This window comes from Oryza glaberrima, chromosome 8 (assembly GCF_000147395.1).
Source record: "Oryza glaberrima chromosome 8, OglaRS2, whole genome shotgun sequence".
NCBI lineage: Eukaryota > Viridiplantae > Streptophyta > Magnoliopsida > Poales > Poaceae > Oryza > Oryza glaberrima.
Window position 1 is genome coordinate 23,878,909 of NC_068333.1, and position 18,620 is coordinate 23,897,528.

Consider the following 18,620-nt stretch of genomic DNA (forward strand, 5'->3'; position numbering starts at 1 on the left):
AATTTCACAAATTTTCAGCCACCTAAAATCTAGCAATATCTCCTTTTACTTTTTTTTACTAGAAAAAATACCCGTGCGTTGCAACGGATGAAGTCTATTTTAATATTATTATTGTTATATGATTTAGTTAAGATGAAATTCATATTGTGTGAGTTCGCTTGGATATATATATTTTTAGAAAATTATGAGATGCAGTTAGGAGTCCAACCGTCTCAAGTTAGCACAGATTTCTTATATGGTTCCTTCTATATTACCAAAAGTGATCAATCTTAAAAAACGACTCAAATACGGATATGTATTTCTAAAAGCAAACGAACTTATAAATCGACCCATACATGGATGACGTACTAAAATACCGGAAAAACATCTTCAATTTTTATAATAGTAGAGATATTACGGCTATCAACCGGTAGCAACATGCAGCCGCAAACATAGTTGTTCTTCCAATATTTCTAGATAATATAGTAAATACTAGTCTGACCTCTATATCCCTCAACGATGCACATGGCCAGTGTCATTGGGAATGTACTATCTCCATCTCTAAATATGATTGTATCTAACTATGCCTCTAAATGAGACTCCATCTTATTATATAAAAAAAACTTGAGACTCCATCTTAGAATTTAAGTTTCTAAATAACTGTTCCTTTGACATTTGTTTTTATAGGGGCTGTGCATTTTGACTTGTACGGCTGTCATTATCTTGACATAATAGTACTGGTTAACTGTTTGTGTGACCCTATGTGCGCTATCAAGGTCGTATGCATGGTCTAGATTGACCGTACAGGGCTAATTGTCTTGACTAGTTGTCAACTTGCCTCGCTAAACTTTGACTTGAAAGCAAGTACACGTTCAAATGGTCAAATCCTTGCTGCCATTGATCTAATCTACGGAGTACTACTACTACTACCACCATAATGGATTAATGGCACTGCATGATGCATATTTCAAGTTAAGTTGATTATATTATGTTTTTCTTCTTCTTACAAACGAATAAGATACATATTTGCAGCCCATAACGTTTATTAATAAAAAATTTATTTTAAAAGTAAAATATTTATGTATGTATTATGAGGACTTAAGTCAACGCTAAAAAAACACTTCCTCCGATTTAAAATAAATTCATTTTCACTCATCTCACACATACGGACATACCAATAAAAAACAAAAAGACTATAATACCTCTACTTCATGAAATTTCAACGATACTATATTTCGCATTTTATCTACTTTTAATATAATTATTTCTTACTTTCACAAACTCCGATGTAATAATTACTTAAAAATGAACATATTTTGGTACAACTGGAATGAACTAAAAAAAACTTATTACAAGACGAAGGAAGCAAACTATAATTTTTTTTAAAAAAATCATAATTAACTCTAACATTAAGATTTACAAAAAGTTAAAGAGCAAACAATAGAGCACTTGGCTTGCTGATAAGCAGCCAAGCAGAATTTACAAAAACATCGAGGATGGGATTACCGCCAACTCACAGTTCGGCGGTTATCGTGAAACACGCACGATTACAACGAGGTATACCGTGATTTAAAAACCGAGAAGGTTACCACACGTGATAACAACGCAATAACCGTACGGTTTTGTAAACCTTGCTAGTAAGTACTCTCTCGATTATGGAATATAAAGGATATTAACAAAATTCGGAGGTGGCAATAGAGAATTACTGTCTGCACGGTCCAAGAATTAAGAGAAGATGAAATGAATCACGTCACACTCGTCAAGAGCAAGAGGAGGGATGAAAGAAACCATGGAGAGCATATCAACGGAGGATTGGATCGGATCAGATCCCTTTTGCGCACCACTCGCCTTTTTTCCCCCCTTCTTTTTGACAAACCCTCTCTCCTTCCATCCTCACCGTCCAATCCGAGGGATCCAACGGCCCAGATCACTCCTCCCATCGAGGACCACGTACCCCTCACACGCAAATATGACAAAACCCAGGGACTAAAACGCAACATCGCGACGATCTTTTCTACCGTCGTCGTCGCCAGCCATCGAGTCGATGGTCTTTATGCGATTCCGCCCCCGGATTTTCTCCCCTTCGCTTTTCGGACCCTCTAAACCCAGAACCCCAACCCTAGCCGCCTCCCCACCCGCCGCCGCCGCCGCTCGCCGCCGGATCGTCTCGATGGCCTCCTCGACGACGACGTCGGAGGACGCGCTGCGCCGGGCGCTGGCGGAGAGGCAGGCGGCCGTGGACGCGCAGGCGGAGGCGGTGCGGGCGCTCAAGGCGGCGGGGGCAGCTGCGGCCAAGGCCGAGGTGGATGCCTCGGTCGAGGCGCTCAAGGCGCTCAAGGTGGAGGCGGGCGCCGCCGCGCGGAGGCTGCAGGCGGCCGTCGGGGCCGGAGGAGGCGGGGCCGCGCGGGAGGAGATGCGGCAGGCGGTGGTGAACACGCTGGAGAGGAAGCTGTTCTACATCCCTTCCTTCAAGATCTACCGCGGCGTCGCCGGGCTGTACGACTACGGCCCGCCTGGCTGCGCCGTCAAGGCCAACGTGCTCGCCTTCTGGAGGCAGGTCAGGCCGCGAGCGGAGCCATCTCACAAATATGACTTGTTGTTGTTCACGCTTGTTCAGTTCATTCGTTGGGGGTTAAATGTATCCGAAGTTTGTTTAGATTAATTAGATAGTACTCCGTAGCACCAATCTAGTTTGATATATTTCGTTGTGATAAAATCATAAAAATGTAACTTATGCCAGTGAATGTGTACTAACTTATTCACTTAATCTCACAAATATGACTTGTTGTTCATGCTTGTTCAGTTCATTTGTTGAGGGTTAAATGTGTCTGCTCTTACAGCTCAATTGACGTGTTCAGGTTTGTTTAGATTAACTAGAGAGTACTCCGTAGCACTGATCTAGTCCGATATATTTCGTTCTGATAAAAATGCAACTTATGCCAGTGAATGTGCACTACCAATAGGAGATTGTGACCTGAAAGTAGAATTATTTAGTTAACCATGTGACACTGTGTTATTGATTGCTATGTTTTGCAAGAATAGCTTTTATATGTTTGGAATTGGTTTTGTGTATTTGATAACTTTTTATTTTGATTTTACTTATGTTGGGTACTAAAGATTTTAGTCACCAAATTCATTCTTTTCTTTTCAGCACTTCGTTTTGGAGGAGAACATGTTGGAGGTTGACTGCCCCTGTGTGACGCCTGAGGTTGTGTTGAAGGCATCGGGGCATGTCGAGAAGTTTACTGACCTCATGGTTAAGGATGAGAAGACAGGCACATGCTACCGTGCTGACCACCTGTTGAAAGATCACTGCAAGGAGAAGCTTGAGAAGGATCTCACCTTGTCCCCGGAGAAGGCAGCTGAATTGAAGCATGTTCTTGCTGTCCTGGATGACCTTTCAGCAGATGAACTTGGCGCAAAGATTAAGGAATATGGGATTGTTGCCCCTGATACTAAGAACCCGCTCTCTGATCCCTACCCGTTCAATCTTATGTTCCAGACATCCATTGGCCCTACCGGTCTTAATGTGGGGTAAGAATATCAATGTTCACTTTTTTTAACCCAAGAGATTAATGTTCACTGTTTAATTCTGTTGTTATGCTGATTGGCTGAATGTGTTCAATTTTGTGTGAACAAACAGGTATATGAGACCAGAAACAGCACAGGGTATTTTTGTCAACTTCAAGGACTTGTACTATTACAATGGGCAAAAGCTCCCTTTCGCAGCAGCTCAAATCGGGCAAGCATTCCGTAATGAGGTATGTGTTTTGATACATTTTGTCTTTGCGTTCTGCATTTCGATTATATGCTTGGAGTCTAGACTTATTGACTATAGGTCTATAGCTAACTATGCTTAGGAAACTCTCCACTATGCCATGGTTTCTTAGAGGGTTCTTTCTTTTGTGTTATACTCACTGTTTCTATACCATGCAAATCAGATTTCTCCACGACAAGGTCTTCTACGTGTGCGTGAATTCACATTAGCCGAGATTGAGCACTTTGTGGATCCTGAGGATAAATCTCACCCAAAATTTGTTGATGTTGCTGATTTGGAGTTTTTGATGTTTCCAAGAGAGCTGCAACTTTCAGGGGAGTCAGCCAAGTTAGTGAAGCTTGGGGAAGCAGTTTCAAAGGTACATCATCACTGCCTTGCTGACCAATTTGCAGTTGTTGAATTTGACATGTTTCTCTTTTTTTGTATTAAGAGGTGTTACTTCTCCGAGCTGTCTTATTCAAAACTTCTATCTTGCTTCTACAGGGAACTGTTAATAATGAGACACTTGGTTACTTCATTGGGAGGGTCTATCTTTTCCTAACACGTTTGGGTATTGATAAAAACCGGCTACGCTTCAGGCAGCATCTACCTAATGAGATGGCCCATTATGCTGCTGACTGTTGGGATGCAGAGATTGAGTGCTCTTACGGATGGATAGAATGTGTGGGCATTGCTGACAGATCTGCGTATGATTTGCGAGCTCATTCTGTAAGCCTACAACATCTCTTGAATATTTTTGCACATATTATGTGTAGCTCTTTGGATATGCTGCACTTGGATTTTGAGTTCCTCATTGGTTATGTTGCATCCAGAGTTCATGTTGCTTGTTTCATATGCAAAGTCCATATGCTAACAATCATGTTATATTTACTGACCACTGTTTCGTGTTTTATTTTAGTACTAATGTTGATTGTGCTTACCTTGTTGCTGTTCCACAGGACAAAAGTGGTGTTCCACTTGTTGCTCATGAAAAATTCTCAAAGCCTAGAGAGGTTGAGGTGAGTTAACTGTCATGTCTGATTCTTTGGTATTCTTCTGCAGGAGTCATTTTGTAACATATTAAATAATGTGTATTAGACTTGTGCTAAGTTGCTTGCTGTTGCTACTATTTTCCATTGCAGAAACTTGTTATAGTGCCCTCAAAGAAAGACCTGGGGCTTGCTTTTAAGGGGAACCAAAAGATGGTGGTTGAAGCATTGGAGGTAACTTTTTTTTGGTGCCATTGTCTTTATTATATTTCTTGCCAGTTTTCTTATTTCTACCAAAATGACAACTTTGTTTTATGGACTTCATGCTCGGTCTGACAGGCTATGAGAGAGAAAGAAGCAATGGACATGAAAGCTGCTCTTGAATCTAAGGGAGAAACAAATTTCCAAGTGTGTACTCTTGGAAAGGATGTGGTAATAACCAAGAAAATGGTATCGATCAGTATGGAAAAGAAGTTGGAACACCAACGAGTCTTCACCCCATCAGTCATTGAGCCTTCATTTGGCATTGGGAGGATAATCTACTGTCTATTTGAGCATTCCTTCTACACAAGACCTAGCAAATCAGAAGAGGAACAACTGAATGTCTTCCGGTTCCCTCCTATTGTTGCTCCTATCAAATGCACTGTGTTCCCCCTGGTGAAGAATCAGGAGTTTGACGACGCTGCGAAAGTTATTGATAAAGCACTAACAACAGCAGGCATCTCACATATTATTGACACTACTGGTACGTATATAATATGAAAATAGCTTCTCCCACTGTTGCTTGAAGATATTATTAACATCTAATTGACAATAAAGAAAAACATCTGAGTTCAAAATTATTACCATGATGGGAAGTGTAATATGCAAATTCATGCTAGTTTATGCATTACTCTATGAGCTTATGTATGTCATGTGCTTGTGCAGCCATTTCTATTGGGAGAAGGTACGCAAGGACAGACGAGATAGGTGTTCCTTTTGCGGTAACAGTCGACTCTGCAACAAGTGTGACAATCCGGGAGAGGGACAGCAAGGAGCAGATCCGAGTTGGCATCGACGAGGTGGCATCAGTGGTGAAGCAGCTGACAGACGGGCAAAGCACCTGGGCGGATGTTTCATTCAAGTATCCCAGTCATATTGGTCCCCAAGGTGATCAGGAGTGAAAATCCTGAACCCTGTTCCAAAGAAGCACCCCAAATGGCCGTTGATTGACTTGAGGAGAAATAGTTCTTCCTGGTTTCATGCAATCTGGCAAGAACAAAGTTTGTCATGCACAAATATACAACTCTTGGACGCCCTTACATCTCTCCATTGTTCTTTTTGCTCTCTTTCAAAAGTTTCACCTGATTTACATGTTCGCAATACAGAACATAGCATTTGATTTTCTGCTGAATTCGTCCTGTTAACTTGTAAGGTCGCACCAAGAATTGTTCACCTACCTTCAAAGTTCCAACAAACGAGCTGAAGCTTTGAGTTATTACTTTTCTTAGTTGTTGTACTCAGATTGTCTTGTCTCTAGTATTGCTTAAGGATTAAGGTGAATCTTTTGACTGCCTAAAAATTCAATCATATCTAACATGAGGAGAATTTGCACTCACTCCGTTGATTTCTCACTGTCGTGACATGAGAATTTCAGCAAGGAAGGCTGCTTAAGCCATATTGTTTTCGATTAGTCCAACTATAAAGGCTGCAATTTTCTCTTCCATTGCATTTTTAACCCCCTACTACTTGCCGCACCTTGTGACCATTCCCGCCATAATCCTTGAACTGCTTGCTTGGTCTCACGATGGGTCCCACTGACTGGCCGGAGCAGGCCGCCGGCGACGAGAGCAGCGCCGTCGTGTCCGACACCGACGAACACTCCGAGGAGAGCTCAACCGATGCCAACGCCGACGAGACGGCGACGCGCGTGCAGCGGCGGCTTGACGAGGGCGCGGACGCCGAGGCCGAGGAGATGGCGGCGCGCGTGCAGCGCCGGATTGACGAGAGCGCGGACGCCGAGGCCGAGGAGATGGCGGCGAGCATGCAGCGGCGGGTGGACGCGCTGCCGGGGAAGGCGCACGAGAGCGAGCCGTTCACCATCTTCCGCGTCGCCGGCCCGATGCGCGGCCGCAACCGCCACCTCTACGAGCCCCAGATGGTCTCCGTCGGCCCCTTCCACCGCGGCGCCGCCCGCCTCCGCGCCATGGAGGAGCACAAGTGGCGCTACCTCCGCGACCTCCTCGCCCGCAACCCCGGCGACGCGCCGCTCGCCGCCTACGCCCGCGCCGCCCGCGAGCTCGAGCCCGCGGCGCGCCGCCGCTACGCCGAGCCCGTCGCGCTCCCGCCGCGGGAGTTCGCCGAGATGCTCCTCCTCGACGGCTGCTTCATCGTCGAGTTCTTCCTCAAGGGCGAGGACCGCGCCGCCGACGCGCTCGTCGACGCCGCGTGGGCGATGCAGAACGTGTACAACGACCTCTTCCTCCTCGAGAACCAGCTCCCCTTCTTCGTCGTCGAGCGCTTCTACGACATCGCCACCGGCGGCCTCGGCCGTGACTACCTCGTCACCAACCTCCTCGCCAAGTACCTCACCATGGACACCCCGCAGGACGCCGCCACGGCGCGGCCGCCCGACGGCGAGATCCTCCACCTCCTCCACCTCTACTACCACTGGTTCTTGCCACCGGAGGACAGGACGAGCGACAGCGGCGGCGCCGCCGCCGGCAAGGAGGAGGAGGAGGACGAGGCGTTCTGGGACGAGTGGCTGGCGAAGCCAATCCACGAGCGAGTGCCATGGCAGATGCCGCCGGCGACTGAGCTGCAGGACGCCGGGGTGACGTTCCGCGCCAAGGCGTCGCCGCGCAGCCTCGTGGACGTCACGTTCGACCGGCGCGGCGGCGTGATGGAGATCCCGACGGCGGAGAACTACGCGAACCGCGCCATGCTCGCCAACCTGGTGGCGTACGAGCAGAGCCGGGGGCGGCGGGAGATGCAGCGGGTGGCGAGCTACGCGCTCCTCATGGCGTCGCTCGCCGACGGGCGGCGCGACGCCGAGGCGCTGCACCGCGCCGGGGTGCTCGCCGGGGGGGACGTGGACGAGGCGGCGGCGTTCTACGCGCACCTGTGCCCGCCGCCGGAGGCCGTGAACAACTGCTACGGCGAGGTGTACGGCGGCGTGAGGGAGTACTGCGGCCGGAGCTGGAACCGCCACCGCGCCGTGCTGGCGCACGACTACTTCAGCAACCCGTGGACGAGCATGTCCGCCGCCGCCGCCGTCCTCCTCCTCCTCCTCACCGTCGTCCAGACCGTCTACACCGTTCTACCCTACTACCATCCCACCTAATCACAATTCACACACTATTACATGTATCGTATCGTACTACCTTTTTGTAATCCCATTCTTGGAAGAGATCATTAGCACATAATCCTACTTTGTAAAATAGTAACATCTTTTTAATTACACATGTAGTACTATCTTGTCCAAAAACTATAATGTATTTTAGATAGATTGGATACATTCGAGATTTTCGATAAATGTGATACATCCTACACGTAGTACCCAGATGTATAACATGCATCCATCTAAAATCCTATATATGTTTGGAGAAAGGAATTAGTAGAGCAGAGGTTATTGTTAGCAACCCAATTTAACTAAGGCGGTAGCTATAAGCTTTTGAGTACAACTCAAGATTGGTGGGTAACACAAGCCCACAACCTTAGTATTGTTAACTCTATTGTTATACCCATGGCAATTCACAAACACCCGGTGTCCCTGGTGGGTATTAGTATGTCTTGCTTGATGTTGGCAATTGTCCTTAATAAGAAATTGTCCACACTATAGTTTGGAACACGACCTTGCCTTGGTACTCCATAAAAACCATAGTAGTAGTGATGGATGTAACCACTATAGACTGGCGAGGTTGGACACGATATCGATTGAAATAGCAAATCATCCAACACTTCTTGGGCATCACCTTGGACTGCACGTTCTCAAGTCCTAACTAAGAACATCTTCTGGATTTGTGTATCCACAATTCTATCTCCATCTCGAGAGCTAACAGTTCTCATTTTGTAGTCTACCTCCACCTGTCTCAACTTGACTCCTTAATCCGCCTTGACATTATATCCAACTCACTTGCTTGTTATGGCAGCTTGCTTGGTGATGTATCTAGGCCTCTTCCTAGGAATTGTAATGCTATACCAAAGAGTGAGATGAGCATACGAAGCTCTGATACCAGATTGTTACTTCCTCCGTTTCACAATATTAGTCATTCTAGCATTTCCCACATTTATATTGTTGTTAATGAATCAGATAGATTTGGGAATACGCAAGGAGCGCATCTTTGTATTAAGAAGGAATAAATGTATGTACAAAGCGGGCCAAAAAGACAAAGCGAAGGGGACAGGGTACAGGAGGAGAACCAAGAAACAAAAGCCTAATCTCCAACTAAATTTTGCGACCCTTCTCCACTAACATGAGCTACCAAAACGGAGATTGCAGCTCTAGCTAGCCGCCAAAACTCCGCTTCACCCGTCATAACCCTTGCAACCTCCGCCCAAGTTCTTTTCTTCTGGTTGAAGACTCGATTGTTTCTTTCCTTCCAGATCGCCCATGCAACCAACGTCACGATGGTGTCGAAACCCCGGCGATGTTCCTTGACCATCTTTTTGCGATAGTCGCACAACCATGAGAGGAAATAGTGTTCATTGAGCGGTAAGCACTCCGAATGCCCGATAGCTCTGAGCGCAACCCACCACAGTTGCCGCGACTCCGGGCATGCGACCAAGAGATGATCAATCGTCTCTTCGCATTGATCACACAGAACACATCGATCCGGGTGCGACAAACCACGACTCCGGAGACGGTCTGCTGTCCAGCAACGGTTAAGAGCTACCAACCAAAGGAAGTAGCGACAGCAAGGGGGCGCCAAAGATTGCTAAATTGGCTTGTGCTGGAGACGAGTTCTTCCAAAAAAGAGAACACGATAAGCCGAGCGGGAAGAGTATTCTCCTGAGGTCTCCCACCGCCAAGATAGAGAGTCCGGCTCTTCGAAAAGCTGCACTGACCGAAGGCAATCCCAAAGCTTGAAATACTCTAGGATCGCTTGAATACCCAACGCGGAACTGATGTCCTGGATCCATCTTCTGTCAGTCATTGCCTCGGCCACCGTGCGGAATCTAAATATATATATATATATATATAAATATATATATTTATATTTATTAACATTAATATGAATGTGAGAAATGCTAGAATGACTTACATTGTGAAACGGAGGGAGTAGCAAACTAAGTGAATAGCTGTAGTAGTCTAGATAAAACTCAAGGTTGGTGTTGATAAGAAGCTAGATGAAGAAGAAGGAGATCTACAGTCAAAGCTTGGCTCCAGATAGCCGCCACCCTCACTGCTGCTTGTCTCCTTTTGTACAATTTGCATTTCTTCCAGCCGGATGGTCCAAGTGAAAACCCAAACACAGGTCATCAAAGCCGATGTCTTAACTGTTGCATACTACACACACCAATTAACTGGCACATTAACACACACTACGGGCCTGTTCACTTTGATGTCATTTTCAACCTTACCAAATTTTGGTAAAGTTGCTAAAAAGTGGCTACATTTAGTTTGTTGCCAAATTTTAGTAACTATATAACAAATCTTGTCAAAATTTTGGCATAGTTGCTAAAATTTCGGCAATGCCAAAATTTGGTAAGGATTTTTTTGGCATCAAAGTGAACAGGCCCTGCAACTTATAAAAAAAAGTTCCTTTTTAATTGCACATGAATTATATTAGATGTTGCAACCTTCATAATTTGTTTTAGCTATAATCCAATGGACAGACAGTGACAACAGAGCTCACAATCTCTTTCGAAAAAAAAAAAGACAACAGAGCTCACAAGCATACAGTGATGCAGACGGCCACGCGTGTTGCAGTCACACTTGTTCTGCACCGGATCCAAATCCGTGCGTGACATACCAGTCCTGAACAGAGGACAGAAGTTAAGAATTGTGTGCGTCAGCAATGCCAATGAGGAAACCGACAACCCAGCATCTACCATACGATATGCTCTTGTGCGTTCTCTAATCCGGATGCAAATATCTACTCCGTAATTAGAAGTGTCTGTTTTGTGGACCCTCAACTTCTAAATTTAACTTTAGAGGTTGGGTCTGAAGAAAAGCTGTGGAGCAGTATAAACCCAGTTCCATATATCTAGTTTATTTTGTTTTGTGATAGCGCTCTATCTAATTCTGCTTTTATTTTAGATGAAGCTGAATCTATTTGGCTGGGCTCTAACTTTCGGAGTGGAGCTGTGTCAAACAGACCTCGAATATAGAATACTTAAGGAGTCAAGGTTAGTGGCTAAGCACACGATTATCCTCTTGTCTTCAAGCAACACATTATTCCTGGCTGAATGAGACACCATCCCGTGCTAATTAAGCAGTTCAATCATTTAACCAAAAAAAACTAATTAAGCTAAGCATCCGTAAGCAAAGAACACACAGAGTGAGCTGTAATGATCTGTAGTAGTACGATTTAATTGCTTTGACCGCGGCCGCCGCCATCGTTGTGCTCTTCTCCTCCCTTTCTTCCCCGGCGCCGACCACCCTTGCCACGCGTCGTGCCCTGATTAGCTCACTCCCCCCTGGCCCCACCTGTCAGCCTGATACGTTGCGCTGTAGTAGGCGGGGCCCACTTGAGGAAGCGGGAGTCAAACTTCCCCCGCGTTTTGGTCGTCGTCGTCGTCTTCTTCCTTCTTCCTTCTCCACCTCCGCCTCGAATGGCTCCACGCTTCAGCCGCGGCTAGGGTTTCGTCGCGAGCGACCTCCCGCCCGCCATGGAAGCTTCCACCTCCCTCCTAGTCCTCGTCCTCGCGGCCGCGGCGTTCGCGGCGGGGACGGTGACGGCGGCGGGGGACGGGTGCAGCGCCGGGTGCGACCTCGCGCTGGCCTCCTTCTACGTGACGCCGAACCAGAACGTCACCAACATGGCGGATCTCTTCGGCATCGGCGCGGCGAACTACCGCAGCCTCGCGCCCTACAACCCGAACATCCCCAACCTCGACTTCATCAACGTCGGCGGCCGCGTCAACGTCTACTTCACCTGCGGCTGCCGCTCGCTACCGGGCTCGCCGGGAGCCACCTACCTCGCCGGGGCCTTCCCCTTCCAGATGTCCCGCGGCCAGACCTACACCACCGTCGCCGCCAAATACAACAACCTCACCACCGCCGAGTGGCTGCAGGCCACCAACAGCTACCCGCCCAACAACATCCCGGACACCGCCGTCATCAACGCCACCGTCAACTGCTCCTGCGGCGACGCCAGCATCTCGCCGGACTACGGGCTGTTCCTCACCTACCCGCTCCGCGCCGAGGATACGCTCGCCTCCGTCGCGGCGACCTACGGGCTCTCGTCGCAGCTGGACGTGGTCAGGAGGTACAACCCCGGGATGGAGACCGCCACGGGGAGCGGAATCGTGTACATCCCCGTCAAAGGTGAGGTTTCGCAGCTTCCTCTTATGGATGCTGCTGCTGCTTCTGTTTCATGTGAATTGTGGGGAATTCGGTTCAAATTTAGCATTTCATTAGTTCATTTTGATGAAAAATTGAGGAATTCTAGGGATTAGGCAATTAGTTACTGTAGGGGACTGAGGGGATTTTTTTTGTTGGTAGGTTTGTACTAGCTAGAAAATGAGCGGTTATTTGAAGCAGTTTTAGACTGGGTGCCCTGAAATTGATTTGGATTAGTTACCTGGGAGAAAGGGGGAAGTGCATAGCAGCTATATTGTTGGAGTTATATTGGTTGTGTTTGCAATTGCGTTATTGCACAATTGAACTGATCGATTGAACTCTGTCTATGGTACTCCCCACACACTATCATCCTTCATATGCCCTTTTTGACGCTCAAATAGCTTGGAATTACTTTTATGCTTCGTGGAAATTCTACCTGCATGCTAATTCAATAAGCATGAGGCTCAGAATCATCTTGGCATTACTGTTAATTTTGAGAAACAAAATTGACTGGAATTACTTTGTTTTAGTAAAATGGAACCAAAGGTCTCCCGATATGGCTCTATAAGATTCCAAGTGTGATCATCGATGATCCTTCTGCTGATACTCAGTTGGCATAATTGAGGCTCAATTCAATTAATTGCATCTCCTTTTCCTCTCAACAAAACAATTAACATAAATTATATACTCTGTAGGATTGATGTAATCTTGCTAATATGGTTTACTGTGGTTGGTTTTTCAGATCCCAGTGGAAGTTACCGACCTCTGAAATCACCAGGGTAAGTGCTGATAGATTGTTGTATAGTCCTATCCACTTGGATTGCATTGCTATTGTTCCTGTTGTTTTTATTCTTTTTGCAGTTATGCTGATAAGTATCCTCATTTTGTGCAGTACAGGCAGCTTCTGTCCTTTGCAAGCTAATTATGCGTCTGCATGAAGGTTTCCGCTAAGCAAAATTGGAAGCCGTTGATTCTTGCAAGAGAACCATGATGCTATACTTAACTCTGAACTGTTTGGATCAGGAAAGGGAGCTTCTGCAGGAGCTATAGCAGGAGGTGTTGTGGCTGGTGTCGTTGTGCTTGCTGCCATCTTCTTGTATATCATATTCTATAGGAGGAGAAAGGCAAAACAGGCCACCCTGCTTCAATCATCTGAAGATTCCACACAACTTGGTAATAATAAGCTTATGTAGATTTGAACTCTATGTCTCTGACCCTTCATCAGATATTTATTCTTTAGAAAGGCGTATGCAAGCCCTGATTTTACCTGCAAGTTAATTTTGCCCTCTGTTCATATCAGCAATGGCTTAGTTTGTTGGTACTGTCCTTTTAAGTGATTATTTTGCAATGATTTAAATGGTTATTTTGTTCATGGGCCTGGGGATGTAGTGGAGTAAGTAGATTTTTTTTGGTACCCATGAATTTGTTTTAGGGGACTCTTACTCCAGAGTTTTTCTTGTGTGGCTTATAAGTGTAATTTTGAATGTGCTTCTTCCCTGAGTGATTTTTCTCCTTCCTGATGAGTACAATAGAATGGAATTTCCTCTGTTTCTAACATACTACTGTTTTTGTTCCAGCAGGTACGATATCCATGGATAAAGTTACCCCATCAACAATTGTTGGCCCTTCACCAGTTGCAGGCATTACAGTTGACAAATCAGTAGAGTTCTCATATGATGAACTTTCTAATGCTACACAGGGGTTTAGTATTGGCAATAAAATAGGGCAAGGTGGTTTTGGTGCTGTCTATTATGCTGAACTTAGAGGCGAGGTTAGCTCAAAATTTTCTCAGATGAATATGTAACAAAAGTACATTTCCAATCCAAAATCATCTTCTAGTCATGCCATCATCTAATGGTTGGACATGTACTAGCAAAATAAGACACAGTTATGATGATCCATTCATTGTGATCATTTGCTACTGTTATCGTCTTTGCTCTAAAATGACTTCCCTGTTTCTCTTGTTTCTCTAGAAAGCTGCCATCAAGAAAATGGACATGCAGGCTACTCATGAATTCCTTGCTGAATTAAAGGTTTTGACACATGTTCATCATCTGAACCTGGTAAGTGATTTTTTAATATATTTTTTCCTAGGCATCAGAAGAATCTTTTCCACCCCTCCTGTTCCCTTGCATAAATACATATAGGTAGTCTGCATTCAGGTTAATCTGTTTTCTTTTCTTCCATTCTCAATGTTTGATATATTTTCATACAGGTGCGTTTGATTGGTTATTGCATCGAGAGCTCTTTGTTCCTTGTCTATGAATTTATCGAGAATGGCAACTTGAGCCAGCATTTGCGTGGAATGGGTATTGTGTTGCCTCTTGAATAAGTTGGTCATGCCAATTCTGATGCTTTCTGCAAATTAATCTTATTCACTCTTGTAATAGGTTATGAACCTTTGTCTTGGGCTGCCAGGATTCAAATTGCACTAGATTCAGCAAGAGGTCTTGAATACATTCATGAACATACTGTTCCAGTATACATACATCGGGACATAAAATCAGCAAACATCTTAATAGACAAGAACTACCGGGCAAAGGTTGGAATAATTCACGATTTCACGTGTTCCTTTTCCTTTTATTTTTTTTGCTTTATCCTTCATGTAATTATTATGTATACCTTTCAGGTTGCAGATTTTGGTTTAACAAAGCTTACAGAAGTTGGTGGTACATCAATGCCCACAGGCACACGTGTTGTTGGTACATTTGGTTACATGCCTCCAGAGTATGTCTCTTAAATTTTTGTTTGCCCATTAGATATGGGTGCAAAATTGCAGAGCAACCCCATCTGTGAATCTGCGTTGGAAGCTTATATGCATGGAACATGCTGTTTGCAGGTATGCTCGATATGGAGATGTTTCTCCTAAGGTTGACGTCTACGCCTTTGGTGTTGTCCTCTACGAACTTATTTCAGCGAAAGAAGCCATAGTCAGATCAACCGAATCTTCAAGTGATTCAAAGGGGCTGGTTTATCTGGTGATTTTCCCTGCTCAATTAACTAGTTACTTTCTGCCATTGTTCTTTCAAGAAACAGTCCATTACTTACAGCACTGAAAACTGCAGTTTGAGGAGGCCCTCAACTCGCCAGATCCCAAGGAAGGCCTTAGGACGTTGATTGATCCAAAGCTAGGAGAAGATTATCCTATTGATTCCATTCTCAAGGTTAAAACCATGCAGAAAAAAATGCCATTGCATATTCGCTTTTCCTGTGTGGTTGATGAAATACTTGAAGGCTTAAAGAAATCCATTGCATTTTGCAGCTGACACAACTCGCAAAGGTGTGCACACAAGAAGACCCCAAGCTAAGGCCTTCAATGAGATCCGTGGTCGTCGCGCTGATGACGCTTTCATCCACAAGTGAGTTCTGGGACATGAACAACCTGTATGAGAACCAAGGTTTGGTCAACCTAATGTCCGGGAGATAGTGACTTTGGTGCCGCCTGCACACTGGGAAAATTGTACATTCAGGCTCATCTGAAGTGTGTAATGACAGCCATTACATTGTTTTGTCATCTTTGTTATTCTTTTCTTTTTTGCTGTTCCTACTTAGAGACCTTAGACATCTGGAAGGCTATATGTAAGATATTGACTTCTACATTCCAATGGAAATAAATAAATATTACTTCCTCCGTTTCACAATGTAAGTCATTGTTAATGACTTACATTGTGAAACGGAGGGAGTATCATGTAGATATTATAGTTCCCCCTACTTGAGCAGCCTTTTAAAAGGATCCACTGAACCTTGTATTGCTCATGCGATGCTTCACTTGCTGGCAAATGATGGATGCAGAAAATAAAATTATTGATCCATCAGTTGTATCATCAACTGTTGAGATGGCCGAGTTGGTCTAAGGCGCCAGATTAAGGTTCTGGTCCGAAAGGGCGTGGGTTCAAATCCCACTCTCAACATTATTATTTTTCTTTTTATTTCCCCTGTTGCCAACAAAACATCTTTTCTATCTGCTCACAAATTTCTCGGATTGGTGCAGGACATGCAAATTTGGATGAGCAGTAAATTTCATTGTTGTTCCGTGGCATCGTGTAAATTTATTGGATTGGACAGTGGATTTTGCAGACCCTATTATTTATGCTTCGACTTCCCTATTCTCTTTCCAGTCCCCTACGGCGGGGGAGGGGTAGGAGAGCCGCGTCAATGGCGGCGGCGGCGGCGGAGGCGGCCGGCCGGCCGGCGACGAGGATCCCCATGGCCACCGGCGCCTCCGCGCAGGGCAACCGAAGAAGAAGAGAACCCCCAGCAACGTGAGGAGCGCTACGTGGGCCGATTTGTTTCATGGGCCTATGCTCTGAAGCCAGCTTAGTGGGCTCGATGCCAACACGGCCCATATTGGATTACCCGTCAATTGGGCCCAATAGGCTGGCTGGCTGGCTGACCTTCCTCCTCTCCCGTTGTGCCGAAAATTTAACAATATAACCATTTTCAAAAACTTATTTAAAAAATGAATCACGACTTCAACGTCATCAGGTTTAGTGCTGAAGTCCAATATTTCTGCATCAAAACCGATGGCACGGTTTATTTTTGAAATAAGTTTTTAGCACGGTTTCATAATAAGTTTTTGAAAGGGACAATTGCAAATTTACCACTATTTTGAATTGATATTGTAAAACTGCCACTAGAAAATTACAAAAATGCCACTAGAACTGTCATTCGAGTGGCATCCTTACAATATTGAAAAAACCAGTGGCAAATTTGCAAATGCCCATTTTTGGCCCGATGTGCTCTTTGCATTACAATTTCTGCTGCTGCATGTGAGGGTCTACTTTCAGTTTTGTTCTTTCTGTTCTTCGAATTCCACTATAATAAAGAGTTTAAATATTGTGGGAGCGAAAAAAGCTCCTGTTTTTCAAACTAGCTAGGCTAATCATATCTCCTTTTAAATGAAGGATTTTTTTGAAGAATTTAATGAAAAGTAAACTAATTACCAAAAAATTAATTATGTAAAAATCCTTGTGTTCGAATAATACACAGTGCATCTATCTCACACGTGAAGCATGGAAAGCATGACCAGCTAGCTATGCGGATTGCGGCGACGGCACTTCCCGTCGATCATTACGTGGCGGCAAGAAATAAATAAATGCAAAATTTACTAAAGGACATAAAAAAATGTAATTAGCGGGGGACACTGTAAAAACACGTATTTATTATACGTCATTGAAAAAACTAGTAATTAGCTGTTGGACACCCGCGATATTATTTCATTATTTTCAAAGGAATATGAGAGAGAAATAATCATTAAAGATAAGTTTGTCCTTGGCTCAAATGAATCCAACGTGGACCCCACATCCAGCAACACCTTTGCCTCAAGCCTTGCCATCGCCGGCTCCCGCAGAGCCGCCACAATCCTGGCCATGACAGTGACCGGCACCACCCTCGCTGCTGCCTCCATCCCCATCTCCACCATCCGCAGTGCCGCCACCACCTCCCCCGCCACGAACTTCTCCTCCGCGCTCATCATCATCTCACCCCCACCACCACCTTCGCCGACCCCGACGCCTGCGGCGGGTGATGCACCGGTAGCCTCCACTTGGGCTCTCGCTCTTCCTCGGGCTTACTTGAAGAAATAGCAGAGAGAGAGAATGAGAGAGAGAAGAATAAGGAAGAATAAAGAAAAAGAAAAAAAATCCGAAGGGTATAAGCGTACTTACACAGCTGTTTCTCTCTCCTATTCCTCCAAAAATAATAAAATAATACCGTGGGTGTCCAGGAGCTAATTACCAGATTTTTACGATGCCCTACAGCAAATACGTGATCTTACAGTATCCCCTAACTAATTACACGTGTTTTTGAATGTACTGTAGCAAATTTTGCCGAAAATAAAACGTACGGACACGATAAAGATGAAGGAGGGGTCATTTCCTTTACAATAATAACACTACTATATGTATTGATGTGTGGGACAATAACTGTAACGATCGTAACAATATGAAGAGGATTATAGGATTGGATCATGACCTGGACTGACGACCCATTATAGCTTAGGCTGTGAATATCAATTACAAGATGAAAAAACAGACTTTAAAGTGGATATTGTATCTCAGGATAAGTTGATGTGTGTCAGTAGTAGTATATCTAAAGCAGTACACAGATTAGATGCTACTAATATATACTCCCTCCGTTTCACAACGCATTTTCCACATTTATATTGATGTTAATGAAACTAAACATATCTATCTAGATATCTAGATTTATTAACATCAATATGAATATAAAAAATACTAAAATAACTTATATTGTGAAACGGATCAAGTATATGCCATCGTCGTGTCATTTCACTGCTCGAACCTTTGGACAATATGGTTGCCAAGACGAATTTTGGTGCTACTATAAGATCGTTGTCGTTGCGTTTTATTTGGCCAAGTGAGAGTATACCCTTTTTGCCCTTTTTTGG

General features: G+C 44.8%; 3 protein-coding genes and 1 non-coding gene across 4 annotated transcripts; all 4 read left to right on the forward strand.

Moving 5' to 3' along the window:
* Window positions 1–1,873: 1,873 nt before the first annotated feature.
* Window positions 1,874–6,205, forward strand: LOC127782326 (glycine--tRNA ligase, mitochondrial 1-like). The gene is made up of 9 exons (XM_052309482.1): window positions 1,874–2,536; window positions 3,131–3,513; window positions 3,623–3,740; window positions 3,921–4,115; window positions 4,241–4,465; window positions 4,696–4,755; window positions 4,879–4,959; window positions 5,065–5,470; window positions 5,653–6,205. Exons 1-9 carry the CDS (start codon window positions 2,024–2,026, stop codon window positions 5,886–5,888), a joined length of 2,217 nt encoding a protein of 738 aa, XP_052165442.1. The 5' UTR covers window positions 1,874–2,023; the 3' UTR covers window positions 5,889–6,205.
* A 258-nt stretch (window positions 6,206–6,463) lies between these two features.
* Window positions 6,464–8,558, forward strand: LOC127782327 (UPF0481 protein At3g47200-like). The gene has a single exon (XM_052309483.1). The coding sequence runs from the start codon at window positions 6,512–6,514 to the stop codon at window positions 8,045–8,047; it is 1,536 nt and encodes a 511-aa protein (XP_052165443.1). The 5' UTR covers window positions 6,464–6,511; the 3' UTR covers window positions 8,048–8,558.
* A 2,747-nt stretch (window positions 8,559–11,305) lies between these two features.
* LOC127782948 (chitin elicitor receptor kinase 1) lies at window positions 11,306–15,903 on the forward strand. The gene is given in 11 exon segments (XM_052310241.1): window positions 11,306–12,196; window positions 12,954–12,994; window positions 13,240–13,384; window positions 13,792–13,982; window positions 14,185–14,274; window positions 14,427–14,520; window positions 14,602–14,753; window positions 14,841–14,938; window positions 15,051–15,189; window positions 15,277–15,375; window positions 15,474–15,903. Coding segments are annotated over 11 exon segments (1,872 nt in total). The 5' UTR covers window positions 11,306–11,538; the 3' UTR covers window positions 15,639–15,903.
* A 138-nt stretch (window positions 15,904–16,041) lies between these two features.
* Window positions 16,042–16,122, forward strand: TRNAL-AAG (transfer RNA leucine (anticodon AAG)). Its single transcript has one exon. It is a non-coding gene; the product is annotated as a tRNA-Leu (tRNA).
* Window positions 16,123–18,620: the final 2,498 nt, after the last annotated feature.

Excerpts from the sequence above, each read along its gene's own strand:
- LOC127782326 (XM_052309482.1), top strand. The coding sequence starts at position 2,024 with ATGGTCTTTATGCGATTCCGCCCCCGGATTTTCTCCCCTTCGCTTTTC. Across the intron at positions 3,741-3,920 it reads GGCAAGCATTCCGTAATGAG|ATTTCTCCACGACAAGGTCT; the intron begins GTATGTGTTTTG and ends CATGCAAATCAG. Across the intron at positions 4,756-4,878 it reads CAAAGCCTAGAGAGGTTGAG|AAACTTGTTATAGTGCCCTC; the intron begins GTGAGTTAACTG and ends TTTCCATTGCAG.
- LOC127782327 (XM_052309483.1), top strand. The coding sequence starts at position 6,512 with ATGGGTCCCACTGACTGGCCGGAGCAGGCCGCCGGCGACGAGAGCAGC.